Raw genomic sequence first — 15408 nt, 5'->3', positions numbered from 1 at the left:
TGTAGTCATTGTGGCTCAATTTCATACGTGGAAACTATGCTCTCAGCTGAGAGTAATATTAGTACACAAATTTAGAAACCAGATTCCACTGGCCTGAACAAGAGAGGATTAAATCTCTTCAAATCTAATTCAAAAGTCTCACAACAGATAGGTCCAATCACAAAAAGAAATTGTTTCCAAAGAAGCCATCCGTGACAATTGTAGCTTGTCTGTCTAATTGGTGTCAACGCAGCCAACAACATAGGAAGCTTAATACACATAGTGACAGTTCTTCTCATATAGCTACAATCATGGATCCCTTTTTTAAATGTGAGTATTACATGAATTCCCAGCTTCAGGAAATCAAAGTCAAACAAGCCAAAGTAGTGTTGTTTGATACATTTGATTTAATGCCTTGTGTTTCAAAGAGAATTTCACTTGGAAATTCTTTTATAACACCTCTCTAGATCAAAGAGTATCATTATATTACTTTGGCATATCTGTTTTATTTTGCACAAGGCAGTTGGTGAAGTTTTTTGTGTCTTTCAATTATCCCCTCCTAATATTTACTATTCATTCAATAGGATGTAGCTCATTGTCCAATACAGTGTTGCATTAGGTCCCATCCCAATTTTGATCTCATTTTCCAATACTGGCTCCACCAGGATTCATTTGATAATTTACTCCAAAAAAATACAAATTTCTTGTAAGAATTTAAATATTCATGAGCTCAATTATCTGTTGGCTATCTGCGGTAAATACACGTATCCAAACGCCATGTGGATCTTTTAATGATGGTCCTGACCGTCGGTGTAATTTACATACACCAATGGTTTACTTAAAACATCGGTGATTATACCAAACACCAACGTTTTTTTTTGGATTTTTAATGACGTTCATAAACGCAGGTATAAACGATAGCTCCGACGGTTTCCAAGAAACGTCAGTAAATACCTTTAGGCACGGTAGCATCAGTGACGTTCACTAAAAGCGTCGGTGTAAGATACACTGACATTCATTGGCATATACACCGACGGTCATGACCGTCGGGTGAATGTCACTTTTCTTGTAGTGACACCTGTTTAAAGTTATTTACCTTCTCAATTAATCATTTAATACTACTTAATTACTGAGGAATTAACCAACCTAAATCCATTTTCTGAACTCTTTTTTTTATTTTTATGGGCAAGCTCGGGTTAGGCAGACCCCTACCAGATATATTAAAAACAAAGAAAAGCAAGCCCCAACCAGGGGGATACATCAAAAGAAAGCAACACAACAAGAAGCCTAAAAAAACTACCCCTAGAACAGCACAAAAGGGAGAACACAAAATAGACAACAAGCTCAGAGAGCGATGGGGACACCACTAACCTGGACTCTACTCCGGCGAAAGTCAGAGAAAACAGACAGAAGGACCAAATAAAAGAAACAAGAAGGACTGAAAAACCACAGCAAGGGGATCTCATATGCTTCGTCCAAGGGATAACTTGGAGAAGGGAGGGAGCCCATAAGGAACAGGTATAAAGCTGAATGCCGACCTGATTTTCTTTCTCTGGACCTTTTGCCAACCACCTTGGTCCGATGAAGGGGTCTGAAAGTCAGGAGGGTCTGTATGGTCAAAATGAATCTGTTTGCCTTTCTCAATAGCACGAGCGATTTCTTCATCAAGAACTGCAAATTTGTTTGGATTGCTTTGATCTAGAAGAGCTGAAGAGGAGGCCATAGAGGGTTGACAAAGGGGCTTCTCTATATGATGTTAGACTGGGGGGGGGGGGGGGGGGGGGAGAGAACCAAATGAATCAGTAACTGTCTCCATTGGGGTCTTTCTAATCGGCCTCCGTACTTTTTTGGTCTGGGGCTGAGCTTGATTCGATTGGAGATGACAACGATCAGTTCCATGGCTGAAATCCAAACAGTGAACGCAAGCTCTAGGCTTCCAAGCATACTCTATTGGCTGAGTGATCTCTCGTGAGGAAGTACATAGCTTAATAGAATCCGGGAGAATTTGGTCGGCATTGACTAAGATGCACATTCTAGCATAATTCAGCCTAGAGGCTTCGACCGTTTGAGTATCCATGTAGAAAGGCTTCCCAATCAAACTAGCTATTCTACTACAGTAGTGAGAGTTCCAGAACTTTAGGTGAAGGCCATGGAGTTTGATCCAAATCGGAACTACCGATATTTTCTTCCTCTCCATCAAAACATCCAGGTCCCATCTTTGGAGGATCAAGGGTCTTCCGCCATAATTTTGGCCATTATCTTCTAAAACCCGAGTGCAATCTTCAGCACAAGAAAACTTGAATAGAAAGAAGCCATGGTCCATGGTGAAGATTTGAAGATTACCTTTCAGGTTCCATTTTCGGGTGAGGGCATCACGAAGGGAAACAATGTATGGCTTTTTCCAATAAAGTGCCCGATAAGGCAATTTGCCCATTTTTTTCCTTGTTCTGAAATAACTTCATCATCAAAATGAAGTTTCACGCTAGATTTTTCTGTAGCATCCGGGATGATATGGTCCAGGTTTACGGAGGAGGAGGAGATTGCAGGTTAAGCAAAGATATTCTTCCATATTAGAAGGGGCGTAAAACCCCCGGGCAAAATCGTTATGCGCAGCGGAATGAAATCGCATAGTATAACAATTATACTTCAATTCTGCCCTTAGCCCAGGATTTCTAGGAACTAGATTATATTCTGTTGATAAAATAAATAGATAAAATCATACCTTTGTAGAAGTTACAACGAAGAAGATCGTCTGCTTGATCTACTCCCCGAATCGTCACGAACGAACCCTTCTTCGCGAACGCCGCAAGTTGATCCGATGGGATCCGTTGATTTTGCACAAGAAATAGAACAACCTTTGTTCTACTTTTATAAACTGATCCAAATCAGTTCTTTGGATGGGAAATCCAATAGTAGAGGATGGAGCTTTAATGGTGATCAACTAGAAGTAATGGAAAGAGAGAGAGAGAGAGAGAGAGAGAGAGAGAGAGAGAGAGAGAGAGAGAGAGAGAGAGAGATGTGGAGAAACGTTTTCACTTCTTAGGAGGTTTTCCAAAAGCAATTCTCACCTCAAAAAAAAACGTCCATACCTTTTTATATATTTAGAATTTGTGTTTGTTTTGGCTTTTTGAAAACCTATAATATCTCACTTAGATAATATCTAAATAAAGATGCATGTTTACAGAACAGTTTGTGAAAACCAAAACTCCCAAAAACACTAACATTTTTAACATTTTGGAATGCCCACTATGGGCGTGTAACTTTGCCCATGAATTCGTTTTCAAGTCGAATTCCTAAAATATCTCCAAACCATATTTCCCACATATATCTCCAAGGAAACACGTTTCCTTATTGAACTGGATTTGCTTCTTAATATTAATATAATAATAATAATATTTTCCAATAATACCCTCAAGTGTTGGATGAATTCCATTTTTAGGGCACCTTGACTAACAATCTCCCACTTGCCCTCAATATGAAATTTTGTCCAATAGGGCTAAATTCAAATATTTATTTAATTCTTCCAATTAAATAAATAATTACCATCCAATGAGAATAAGGCTCCATCTAGACATTATATAATACACTTAACCAATTTGGTATTCCCAATCTATCACATAGCGTACATGCACTATGATATATGTTCCCTTTGCATCAAATGCAACGAAACAAGTTCATTTGTGCAATTAAATAAATGCAAGACCATATCTAATAGATACAATTGGTCATTCGAGTTATGAGTGGGATCGTTACAGGGATTCAACGGTCGATCCTGCAGAACCCAATGAAGAGTCCCACTGCGATCCTTTTCCGTAGTTCGAAAACCACAATCGCATTAAGTCAGTGGCCTCCATCGAAACGTAACCCTGAAGATACCGTCAAATCATCTTACCCCTAATCACCTCCAATATGTGCAAGTCCTTTCTCCTTTCTCCATCTACCGAGTTGAGTCCTACGGTGGGTGGACATAAACTACCACCTGGGCCCACTCTGGGTATACCTTTCAGTCAAGCAGCTTAGGCCTGCAAATGCATTTGCTCAAACAATTTAAAATATTTTCGTAAAAATATTTGATAAAACATTTATCAAATCCACCTGGCCAGGTATTTTATAGGCCTACTGCTCTGACCAAAACTGTAGATGGTACCCTCATGTATATGAGGCGGAGAATTCCTTGTCGAGTATCACTATTAGTCTCATAGGTTTGTCAACGATTCCAGTACCACCCTCAAATGATTCCTAAGAGAATCATTGTAAGATGAACCAAGATAACGGGACGGGCCTACAGACCAATAAGATCCCTCAGGTCAAAGGACATGTAAAGGGTCCTGTCTGGTGGAATAGCCTTACTATCTCCTGTCCACAGGCTATTCCAATGAGTAGATCCAGTTCAGAGCGCGATCCCAATCGTTGCTCCCACTCTTCTTGCTTAGGGTCTACAACCCAAGTAACTGAGATAAGTCACTCCACGACACGTGCATGTCGGCAAGACTGGTGCTGGTTGTGTACAGAAGGAGATGTCCAATCTCCACCCCAACCAGGAACTTTTAAGGTTTGCAAAGAACCGGAATTCCATATCTCCCTGCTCCCTAGGATCTGTGAATCTTTGAACATGGTATTCCAACTTTGCTACCTAAGGACTAATATGTGTAAAACAAGCACATCTCACATATTAACAAAATAGCACCCATAGATGTCATGAAATAATTCTTTATTAATAAAAATGCAAGGTATACTGGAATTTAAAGTAATCTCCCACTGACTTTAGATCCAGTCGTGCATATATCTAAGACACATTCCTTCTACATGCTTGTCAAACACTTTTTGACTAAGGGACTTTGTGTAAGGGTCTGTCACGTTATTCGCTGAAGCCACCTTTGCTATGGCAACATCTCCTCTGTCAATGATCTCCTGTATCACATGATACTTCTGAAGGACGTGCTTGGACTTCTGATGAGACCTTGGTTCCTTTGCTTAAGCAATAGCCCCGTTGTTATCACAATACAACGTAATTGGTCTCTCAACAGAGGGAACGACGCCAAGGTCATCAAAAAACTTCCGCAGCCAGACTGCCGCTTTCACCGCTGCACTGGTAGCGATATATTCTGCTTCAGTGGTAGAATCTGCTGCAGTGTTTTGTTTACAACTCCTCCAAGATATCGCTCCACTAGCCAAAGTAAAAACAAAGCCTGAAGAAGACTTCATGTCATCGACGTCAGACTGAAAATTCGCGTCGGTAAAGTCAGAAACGACTAACTCGTCTGCCCCATAAACCAAACAATAATGTTTGGTTCTCCTAAGATATTTAAAAATATGTTTAACAACCGTCCAATGCTCAGGACCTGAATCTGACTGATATTTGCTAACCACACTTAAAGAATGACTGATATCTGGCCTTGTACATAACATGGCGTACATAAGACTTCCCACAGCCGAAGCATAAGGAACTTTATTCATCATTTGCTTCTCCTCAGATGTCTTTGGAGACATCTTCTTGGATAGCCTGATTCCATGCCTGAAAGGGATTAATCCCTTCTTGGAATCTGTCATATTAAACCTTCCTAATATCTTACCAATGTAAGCCTCCTGTGATAGCCCAAGCTTCCTACTTTTACGATCCCTAAACAATTTAAGTCCTAAAATATAAGAAGCTTCACCCAGATCTTTCATTGCAAATGTATTGGAAAGCCATAACTTTGTGTTAGATAACATTCCTACATCATTCCCAATGAGTAGAATGTCATCCACGTATAGAACCAAAAAGGTTATGGCACTCCCATTGACCTTCTTGTATACACAAGCCTCATCAACATTTTGAGAGAAGCCAAACTCTTTGACCATTTGATCAAAATGATGATTCCAACTGCGAGATGCTTGCTTTAATCCATAAATGGATCACTGCAACTTGCACACTTTCTTATTATCCTCTCAAGCAGCCTCAAAACCCTCTGGCTGGATCATGTAAATATCTTCCTGAATGTTTCCATTCAAGAAGGCGGTTTTGACGTCCATCTGCCAGATTTCATAATCATAATGTGCAGCGATAGCTAACAAAATCCTGATGGACTTTAACATAGCTACAGGCGAGAAGGTTTCCTCATAATCAATTCAGCCTTTTGAGTATAACCCTTTGCCACAAGCCGTGCCTTGTAGGTCTCCACCTTTCCATCAGGGCCTTTCTTCCTCTTGAAGATCAATTTGCATCCAATGGGCTTAATACCCTCTGGTGGATCGACTAGAGTCCAGACCTTGTTAGAATACATAGAGTCCATTTCGAATTTCATAGCATCTAACCATTTGCTCGCATTGATGTCTAACATCGCTTCTCTATAGTTAAAGGGATCTATTTCTTCCATGTTTGGATTAATTTCCTCACCCAGATAGAGATATCTACGGGGTCTTCTGATCTCCCTAATACTATGTCGAAGTGTCGGAGTAGGCTCAATAGATTCTTGCTCAGTTTCCTCATATCTGTCTATTGGATTATCATATTGCTCTTCCAAGGCAATCCTCTCCATCTCACCTGCATCTTGGATTAACTCTTCTTCCAAGAATGCGGCATTCCGGCTTGCAACACAAATTTGTTCGCCAGGGTTATAAAACCAATAACCCTTTGTTTCCTTAGGATATCCAATAAAGAGACACCTTTCGGTCCGAGTCTTTAACTTGTCAGCACTTATCTTTTTAACATGGGCAGGACAACCCTATATCCACATGTGATTCAATGAGGGTTTTCTATCCGTCCATAACTGATATGGAGTCATTGGTACTGACTTAGTTGGGACTCGATTAAGGATATAGAGTGTTGTTTCTAAGGCATACCCTCAAAGAAACAGCGGTGCCTTGGCAAAACTCATCATGGATCGAACCATGTCTAACAAAGTTTGATTCCTTCTTTCTGACACACCGTTCAACTCGGGTGTGGCAGGTGGAGTCCATTGAGACGTTATTCCATGTTCTTTCAAGCAGTCCTTAAACTCATCCGAAAGATACTCTCCTCCTCTATCAAAGCGAAGAGTCTTGATTCTCCTATTTAACTGGTTTTCTACTTCATTCTTGAACTCCTTGAACTTTTCAAGGGTCTCAGACTTACGTCGCATTAGATACAGATATCCGTACCTTGAATGGTCATCTGTGAAAGTCACAAAGTAGACAAACCCTCCTCTCGCAGGATGAGAAAGAGGTCCACAAACATCCGTATGTATTAACTCCAACACACTTTCGCTTCTTCCACTCTTGCCTTTAAAAGGAATTTTGGTCATTTTGCCCTGTAGACACGATTTATAAGTTGGAAAGGGTTCCACTTGAATAGAATCCAATGGACCATCTTTCACTAACCTCGTGATCCGCTCTACACCAATATGACCTAATCGAAGATGCCAAAGTTGAGTAGGAATTACCGTGTCCCTTGCCCTTTTGAGGTTCAGAACATCAACGCTTGGAACACTCTCAATGTTACTCACATTCTATTTTGCGTTAATTAGATACAAACCATCTACTAATGCACCTTCCACAATAATAGAATTTTTCTTTTAAATAAAAACTGATCTTTTATTAAAATCTACTAAATATTCATCTGAAATAAGTTTAGAAACAGAAATCAAATTCCTTCTTATAGAAGGCATATAAAGACAATCTTTTAATAGTAAGTATCCCCTAGAAAATGCCAAATAGTAATCACCCACAGCCTGAACTGCAACAATTGCACCAGTTCCAACCTATATAAGTTGAGTTCGCCATCAGTCAGCCTTCTGCTTATCCTTAGCCCCTGCAAAACATTGCAGATGTGTGAGGTCGCACCAGTATCTACACACCAGGAAAAAGCAGGACCAATCATATTGGTTTCAGCAACAAAAACTTGCGACATACCTTGAGAAGGCTTGTCGCCCTGCTTGTTAGCTAGTAGCTCCTGCAGTTCTGCTTCCAATGTCCAGGCTTGCCACAATGGAAGCATGCATCGTTGCTTTTGGTTGACTTTTTTTTGAAAGTTTTCTTATTCTTAACCACTGGAGCTTTTTTCTTGGAGGCTTGGCCTATTCCCCTTACCTTTCGGTTTGGAGACTGAAGGTACATTATCCTCAGCTAAGAAGACACTCTTCTTATTTATCTTCTTCAGATCTTCAGTTGACTGGAGTTGGTTTAATAGCTCAGTCAATGTCATTGTTAACTTGTTCATATGATAGGTCATCACAAACTCGTTGAATGACCCTGGTAGGGAAGCAAGAACAATGTCTATCTGCGTTTCTGCATCCATGATGGCCCCCAAGATGTCGAGTTCATTAAGGAAACCCATCATCTTTAACTTATGGTCCCTGACCGGGGTTCCCTCTACCATCTTAGTGGATACAAGGCCCTTTATCGCAATCAGTCTAGCTGTGCGATTCTGCTCTCCAAATAATTCTTTTAGATTAGGCATTATTTCTGTGGATGTAGCCATTCCAACATGTTGTTGTTGCAACACATTGGACATAGAGCCAAGGATATAACACTTAGCCATTTCATTATCATCAGTCCATTTCTGCCTCCTGTCCCATTCAGCCTGTGGGGCATCAACGGTAGGCTCTTCATGTTTAGCAGTTGTAAGAACCCAATAAACTTTCGCAGCTGTTAAAACCAGCATCAAATTTCTTTGATAGGATCTTATCTTCTAAGATTCTAGCTAGTGGGTTGAAGGAAGCCATTGATCTACATTCAATGAAAAAAAAGACACGCATTAGCAAGACTACCAAATTTAAGTTCATTAATTTCATGACATATTTCCATCGGATCTGGGTTTTCGATCTACGATGGTACCACCCATTGCACGTCTCATTCACGGGCCCCTCAACCTTGTGAATCAAGAGAAATTTGTAATTTTTCCAATGGGTATTGGAAACCTATTCATAACTTTGAACAAGCGGATTCTTCTAATCCATTATGTCTCACATAATATCCAATTTTTCTTTTGGCCTCCAAGCATCGCGGTATGTTTATCCTTTGGGCTTCAATACCCTTTGCTTGGTTAAGTTAGACCCACTGCCTCGAAAAACAATGTAAATTTACAAAAGCTTCTGCTTTGGCATGTGACTTTTGCATTTTTGCATGTTTCCCTTATCCCCATGGGAATCTAACAGTTACTCTAGCTAAGGGAATGGAATCGGCTTCTGCTTTGACATGTGACCGTTCTATTCTCTTGATTAGCGAACCACTAAATGGCTATGGAAGGCCATGGAGTTTAATTCTTTCAATTTGAACTCCATTTATCAACTTAATATCATAATGAGGGTATTTTTATAGTGGGAGTGTAAATATAACATTACTTGCATGTTTTAAGCAAACAACCATCCAATGGAATAAAACATGCACATTAAACAAGCATAAAGCAATCATAAGGCATCCATCACATGAACACATGCATCCAAACCATAGGCTCAATTTGGTATTTGGGTTGTAGGGAACTCCCACTAACCTTATTATAATAAGGGTATCCCCACGACTCCACATTACCAAACTGAGGGTGAATTTTGGGCAACTAAATGCTTTCGCGGTAGGGAAAGTCGTCGACCTCAAGGCGAATCATCCAAAGGGATAAATTTCAGATATATGCCTCATCATAAGGCCATGTACATCAGCAACATTGATGTATAATTTCGTCCTTGGTCAAATCAAGAGCCGCCATCATCTGCCAAACCATCTGAAGCATCTCCATGCCACGGTTGATTTGATCTGTCCGCCGGACTCTTTGTCAACGATCTGATCATCAACTTAGCTTATTTGAACATGAAATAAACTACCCTAGTGTCCTACACTAGCCTAGGTAATCTATACATCATGATCAAATCTTCATGAGAAACCAGTTGTCCGCACAACTGCCCAGAGGGAGTATAACAATTAAATAAAATTAAAATTAATACATTGCGAATAATATGTGGAACAAACCACGAATGAGAAGATAAATCACTTGCACATCAGCACATAAAACCATAAAATAACTTATGCTTGTAGCGCACAAGTTGAGGTCCAAACTCCCTTTCTGCCCAATATTCACCTTAAGTGATTATTTAGCACTTTTAATAGGTTGATTAATTTTCAATTAATATACAATCAATCTGATTTCCATTAGAATCATCATAAAACAATTTTATATGATCTAAGAAATCCATAAAAAAATTTGCACGAAAACAAGATCGTTTGATAGGAAAAACAAAAATTTGTCCTATGCCGAGGACATAATCCTGATAGCATGACCTTTCGGATAATTCTGAGTGGGATTTAATTATCCGAAAGACCTATCATGGTTCTGATCATGCTACAAACTCCCCAAGATATTGTTTGAAAAATCCATCCCTGGGTTACTGGTTTTTCAAACTTGTTTGGGGTGAAAATCAAAAACCCGTTTTGATTTTCGCACCAAAATTTCAGCAATTCCAGCAAATTACATGCAACTTCAAAAAATCATATCTCCTAATCCGCCCGTCGGATTTCGATGATTATTGATGAGTTCGATTCGCATTCGAGTGTACTATTCAACCATGTAAAGCGATCATCCGAAAAAATCCAGCAAGTAGATCAGATCCGCTGTTTTCTAAAAACAGTCCTATGTTTAATAAAATCACACAAAGACTAGGAACCTCGGATAGCCGGGATAAACGTCCGGGCTCACAGTGGGTAGCCGCATGATCTATCTTTGGTTCGTTAGCCTCCTAATCTATTCCCTAGTTGCTCTGATACCACTTGTTAGAAGGGGCATAAAACCCCCGGGCAAAATCGCTTGCGCAGCGGAATGAAATCGCATAGTATAACAATTATACTTCACTTCTGCCCTTAGCCCAGGATTTCTAGGAACTAGATTATATTTTTGTGATAAAACAAATAGATAAAATCATACCTTTATAGAAGTTACAACGAAGAAGATCGTCTGCTTGATCTACTCCCCGAATCGTCACGAACGAACCCTTCTTCGCGAACGCCGCAAGTTGATCAGATGGGATCCGTTGATTTTGCACAAGAAATAGAACAACCTTTTGTTCTTCTTTTATAAACTGATCCAAATCCGTTCTTTAGATGGGAAATCCAATAGTAGAGGATGGAACTTTAATGGTGATCAACTAGAAGTAATGGAGAGAGAGAGAGAGAGAGAGAGAGAGAGAGAGAGAGAGAGAGAGAGAGAGAGAGAGAGATGTGGAGAAACGTTTTCACTTCTTGGGAGGTTTTCCAAAAGCAATTTTTACCTCAAATAACAAACGCCCATACCTTTTTATATATTTAGAATTTGTGTTTGTTTTGGCTTTTTGAAAACCTATAATATCTCACTTAGATATTATCTAAATAAAAATGCATGTTTACAAAACAGTTTGTGAAAACCAAAACTCCCAAAAATACTAACGTTTTTAATGTTTTGGAATGCCCACTATGGGCGTGTAACTTTGTCCATGAATTTGTTTTCAAGTCGAATTCCTAAAATATCTCCAAACCATATCTCCCACATATATCTCCAAGGAAACACGTTTCCTTATTGAACTGGATTTGCTTCTTAATATTAATATAATAATAATAATATTTTCCAATAATACCCTGAAGTGTTGGACCAGTTTTAGGCCACCTGGACTAACATTCCAGGGGTTTGAGGTTGATGGATTGGATTCTTCCCTGAAAGTAGTATCACTTGGGAATTTGCGGACTTCCTGGATCCGAGCTTCGTGGCGCTGAAAATTTGAATGGTCAGCGAGGTTGTTGGTGATCTTGGTGGCGCCATTTGGGTCTAGAGGCGCACAGCCTTTGAGAGTGCTGGGAAAGAGGTTTTCTCCTTCATCTCCCACCTTGGGTGCAACTTTATTAGAAAGATTTCCAGGAGGGGAAAAGGGAAGAACATTTTCCAGATCAGATGGAGCTATCTGATATTGGGGAGTACCAAAGTCTTTTTTAATGGGATCCTCCTTTTCTAGAATTTGAATTTGGGATGGGTGGGAGGATTGTCAAACAAAGAGGTTTGAATAAAATTCTTCCCTCCAGCTAATTTGCCTTATTGACAGAGGTAACTTGTTGGGCTTTCACCAATAAAGCAAAGAGGAGAACCTGGTCTATCAGCTGCATTTAATGCACAGGATGAAGATGGGGCAGAATTTGAACTTAGGGCCAGCAGCAGCTTCTACAGCAGTCGAACCAACAGGTAATGAGAGTTGAGTTTTAAGGATTTGGGAGTTGATCAGAGGGGTAGGGTCTTTAGGAGCATCTACATTAATTGCAGCAGGTAAAGGACTGTCAAGGCTATTTCTAGCTAATGGAGAGGTCAAGGTAGTCAAAACAGAGTCAAGCACTAAAGAAGGAAAATCTTCCTTGTTAAGGGCCAAGGTGGTAATTGTAGTTTCAAGAGTGGTTTTCCTACTCAGATTAGTGGTATCTTCATCAGGGAAGAAGCTTTCCTCAGAGGAAGAATGAAGCAAAGCATTTTGATTTGCTTTGGCCTTGAGGATTGAGAAGATATCCTCTTCATCAGCAGATTTGGATTTTCTCCTGGCTTTCTTACTCCTTTTCTTCTCCGAGTTGATTTCCAAAGATGGCAGATTTTTCTCTCTATCAATGAGCTTTAGATACATCATTTTCTCCTTTACTGAGACCTGCAGCCCATCCTGCTCTCCATTGACGATCGACTCTCTAATTTTCTGCAATTTTCTACTTGGGATAGGGGAAGCATCAATTTTATGCTTAATCAACTCCACAAAAGAAGTTGTTTCTGCTTCGTCTTCAGTTGGCACTGAGATGCACGGATCAGCATCACAAAGAGCATCTCCTTGCAAGCCTTTGGATGCAGGAAGAAGAGCTTCAGAAATTTTGTCTTGGAGAAGGGGGTTAGTTACTAGGGTGATACCTGGAGACCAGTTTTTTAATCCTGCGGATCCTCCATTTTCCTCATCTGAACCCCCGGAAGAAAGATCCAGTTCAGTTTGCATTGGCCAACCCTCCATTTCCGAAGGATCCATGAACATGCAGAATAGGATGAAAACTGAACTAAACTAAGTGAAGAACTGAACAAATCTGAACTAAGCTTGAAACAAACAGAAATTAACGGCATAGGCAGCAAACTAGATCAAAACCAGGGACAAACTAATAAGAAACTAGGGAGGAAGAAGAAGAAGCTTGAAGCTAACCCATTTCTCTTGGTATATCTTTTCTGAACTTTGATCTGTGAAATGAGGAATGTGGGTGCTGTAATTAGCAGCGTCTCAAAATGCGGATGCGGCATAAGAAAATCCTAGTTGACTCAACAAGACGCTGTCGCGTACACGTGGCTGAGTATGCAGTTGACGCGGTCATAATTTGGGGAAGTCAGGGGAGTTTTTATTGATTTTGTAGGGCAAAATGCAGAAAGTAGGCAAGGTAAAAGTGATGCGGCATAAGAAAATCCTAGTTGACTCAACAAGACGCTGTCGCGTACATGTGGCTGAGTATGCAGTTGACGCGGTCATAATTTGGGGAAGTCAGGGGAGTTTTTATTGATTTTGTAGGGCAAAATGCAGAAAGTAGGCAAGGTAAAAGTGACTCAACTCAAGGAAGTCCATGATGATGTGAGGGAGTTTTAAAACTATGGTAATTAGGACCGTTCATTTTGTGGGACGCTATGAGATCATCCAACTAATGGAATCCAAGGCTGATCGAGGAACCGATCTTGCTAGGAAGTGCAATGTGTGTGTGTGTGTGTGTAAATACTATATAGCAAAGGGAAGTGATATATTTGCCCCTGTTGGTTACAGAGAATGATTTTGAGAGAAGCAAACAGTAGAAAATGGTTAGATGTAAGGAATGGTAATGGAGAGGGCTATGGATTTCTTCCAATAAGAAAGTGATCATGCTACAGTGGCAGAAATGAGGGATTGGTCAAATGAATTGCAGAGGGAGAATGAATTGCAGAGGCAGAAATGGGTTGTTCTTATAGAAGAACCCATATGCCTTTTGGCCTTCATGGTCGTTCACCCTAGCCTTTCAACATGGCCTTTCGCATCCCCTCATACTATTTCAATCTAACAGTCATGTGACCCTTCATTCAGTTACATCTCTCACCCTGCCACTGTCTCACATGCCCTCATCCTTAGGTATGATCCACCTATCGACGTCCCCCCTCCAAGTCATAAACTGACGTGGCAGAATATCAACACCATTTCCCATTAATGCATGTCCTCATGCATGCTTCAAAAACAAGTTTGATACTTTTTTATTAAAAATAAATACATATATAGATAGAAAACCATGAACGATGTTGGGAAATTATTTTATGACGAAGGTTATTTACCCATTCGGCACAACTATCTAACCAAGGGCAGATGATCACCTGTTCTTATACCAGGAATTTGCCTTCCAATGAAGGTTATTTGCCCATTCATTGGCTTTGGATCCCCCAACGAAGGTTATTTGCCCATTCGTTACTCTTTGGATCTCCAACGAAGGTTATTTGCCCATTCGTTACTCTTTGGATCCCCAACTAAGGTTATTTGCCCATTCGTTGCTTCTTACCAATCAAAGGCAAACTTGCCAATTGATCATACGTCACGATATCACCACACAATTCATTGTGCTTTTCCGATCTTAATACGATCCTTCATAGGGATTTAACCTACAATGAGGGTAATATCTACCCTTCTATTGCGAATTTGCCAAACAATGAAATTTCGTTGCGGATTTTCTATCAAAGGCTAACTAGCCACCACGATCGCTCTTCACCTATGACCATTTGTGATATAACCAAACAATCATCCATAGGGATTTAACCTACAATGAGGGTTATAATTGCCCTTCCATTGCGGATTTGCCTTACAACGAGATATTCATTGTGGATTTTCGATCGAAAGGTAACTTCACTAGCCAGTAGCCACCACGATTGCTCTTCACCTATGGTCATCAATCACCTCTCAACCTCATGGAGTAGATGTGCCTCTTAAAATCATCTATTCCAATAGGTTTTGTCAGTGGTTCGGCGATCATCTCCTTAGTAGGCAGATATCCCGCTGAAATTTCAATTTTTACATATACACCATATATAGGGTCTGTTCAGTTGCAATGAGGAAAAGGAAATGACGTGGCAGATGGAAAAGGAAAAGAAAGGGAAAGGATAAGAAAGCAACACTAATGAGCATTCAGTTGCACACTACTGGAAAAGAAAATGAAGTTGAAACCCACATCTACTATTGAAACCCACATCTACTATTGAAACCCACATCTACAAAAAATGGATCGATGAAATGCTACTATTGAAAGTTTGAAACCCACATTTAATAACCAAAAACCCGAAACCCCACATGGATCTTGATAAAATCTGAAACCCCAAATCAGCCTGTACACAAACTTTTGTAAAATCTCATATCTCCAAAATCCGAACCCTGCATGGATCTTGATAAAATCTCAAACCCACATGACAACCCCAGCAAAAAAAGTGGGTTTCAAAACGAATGAAAATAG

General features: G+C 40.0%; 2 protein-coding genes across 2 annotated transcripts; both read right to left on the bottom strand.

Annotated features, from left to right (window-relative positions):
• Positions 1-1441: 1441 nt before the first annotated feature.
• Positions 1442-2413, bottom strand: LOC143857000 (uncharacterized). Its single transcript, XM_077367277.1, has 2 exons — positions 1771-2413; positions 1442-1650 (listed from the first exon to the last, which is right to left on the bottom strand). The coding sequence occupies exons 1-2, from the start codon at positions 2411-2413 to the stop codon at positions 1442-1444; spliced, it is 852 nt and encodes a 283-aa protein (XP_077223392.1).
• Positions 2414-6803: 4390 nt separating this feature from the next.
• LOC143856998 (uncharacterized) lies at positions 6804-8599 on the bottom strand. Its single transcript, XM_077367275.1, has 3 exons — positions 8026-8599; positions 7661-7785; positions 6804-7445 (listed from the first exon to the last, which is right to left on the bottom strand). Exons 1-3 carry the CDS (start codon positions 8597-8599, stop codon positions 6804-6806), a joined length of 1341 nt encoding a protein of 446 aa, XP_077223390.1.
• Between the last annotated feature and the right edge of the window lie 6809 nt (positions 8600-15408).

Source organism: Tasmannia lanceolata, unplaced genomic scaffold (genome assembly GCF_043159265.1).
Source record: "Tasmannia lanceolata isolate RefF3 unplaced genomic scaffold, GAP_Taslan_0.1 ptg000024l, whole genome shotgun sequence".
NCBI lineage: Eukaryota > Viridiplantae > Streptophyta > Magnoliopsida > Canellales > Winteraceae > Tasmannia > Tasmannia lanceolata.
The sequence above is the reverse complement of the archived record's forward strand: the minus strand, read 5'-3'. Positions and strand labels throughout refer to the sequence as shown.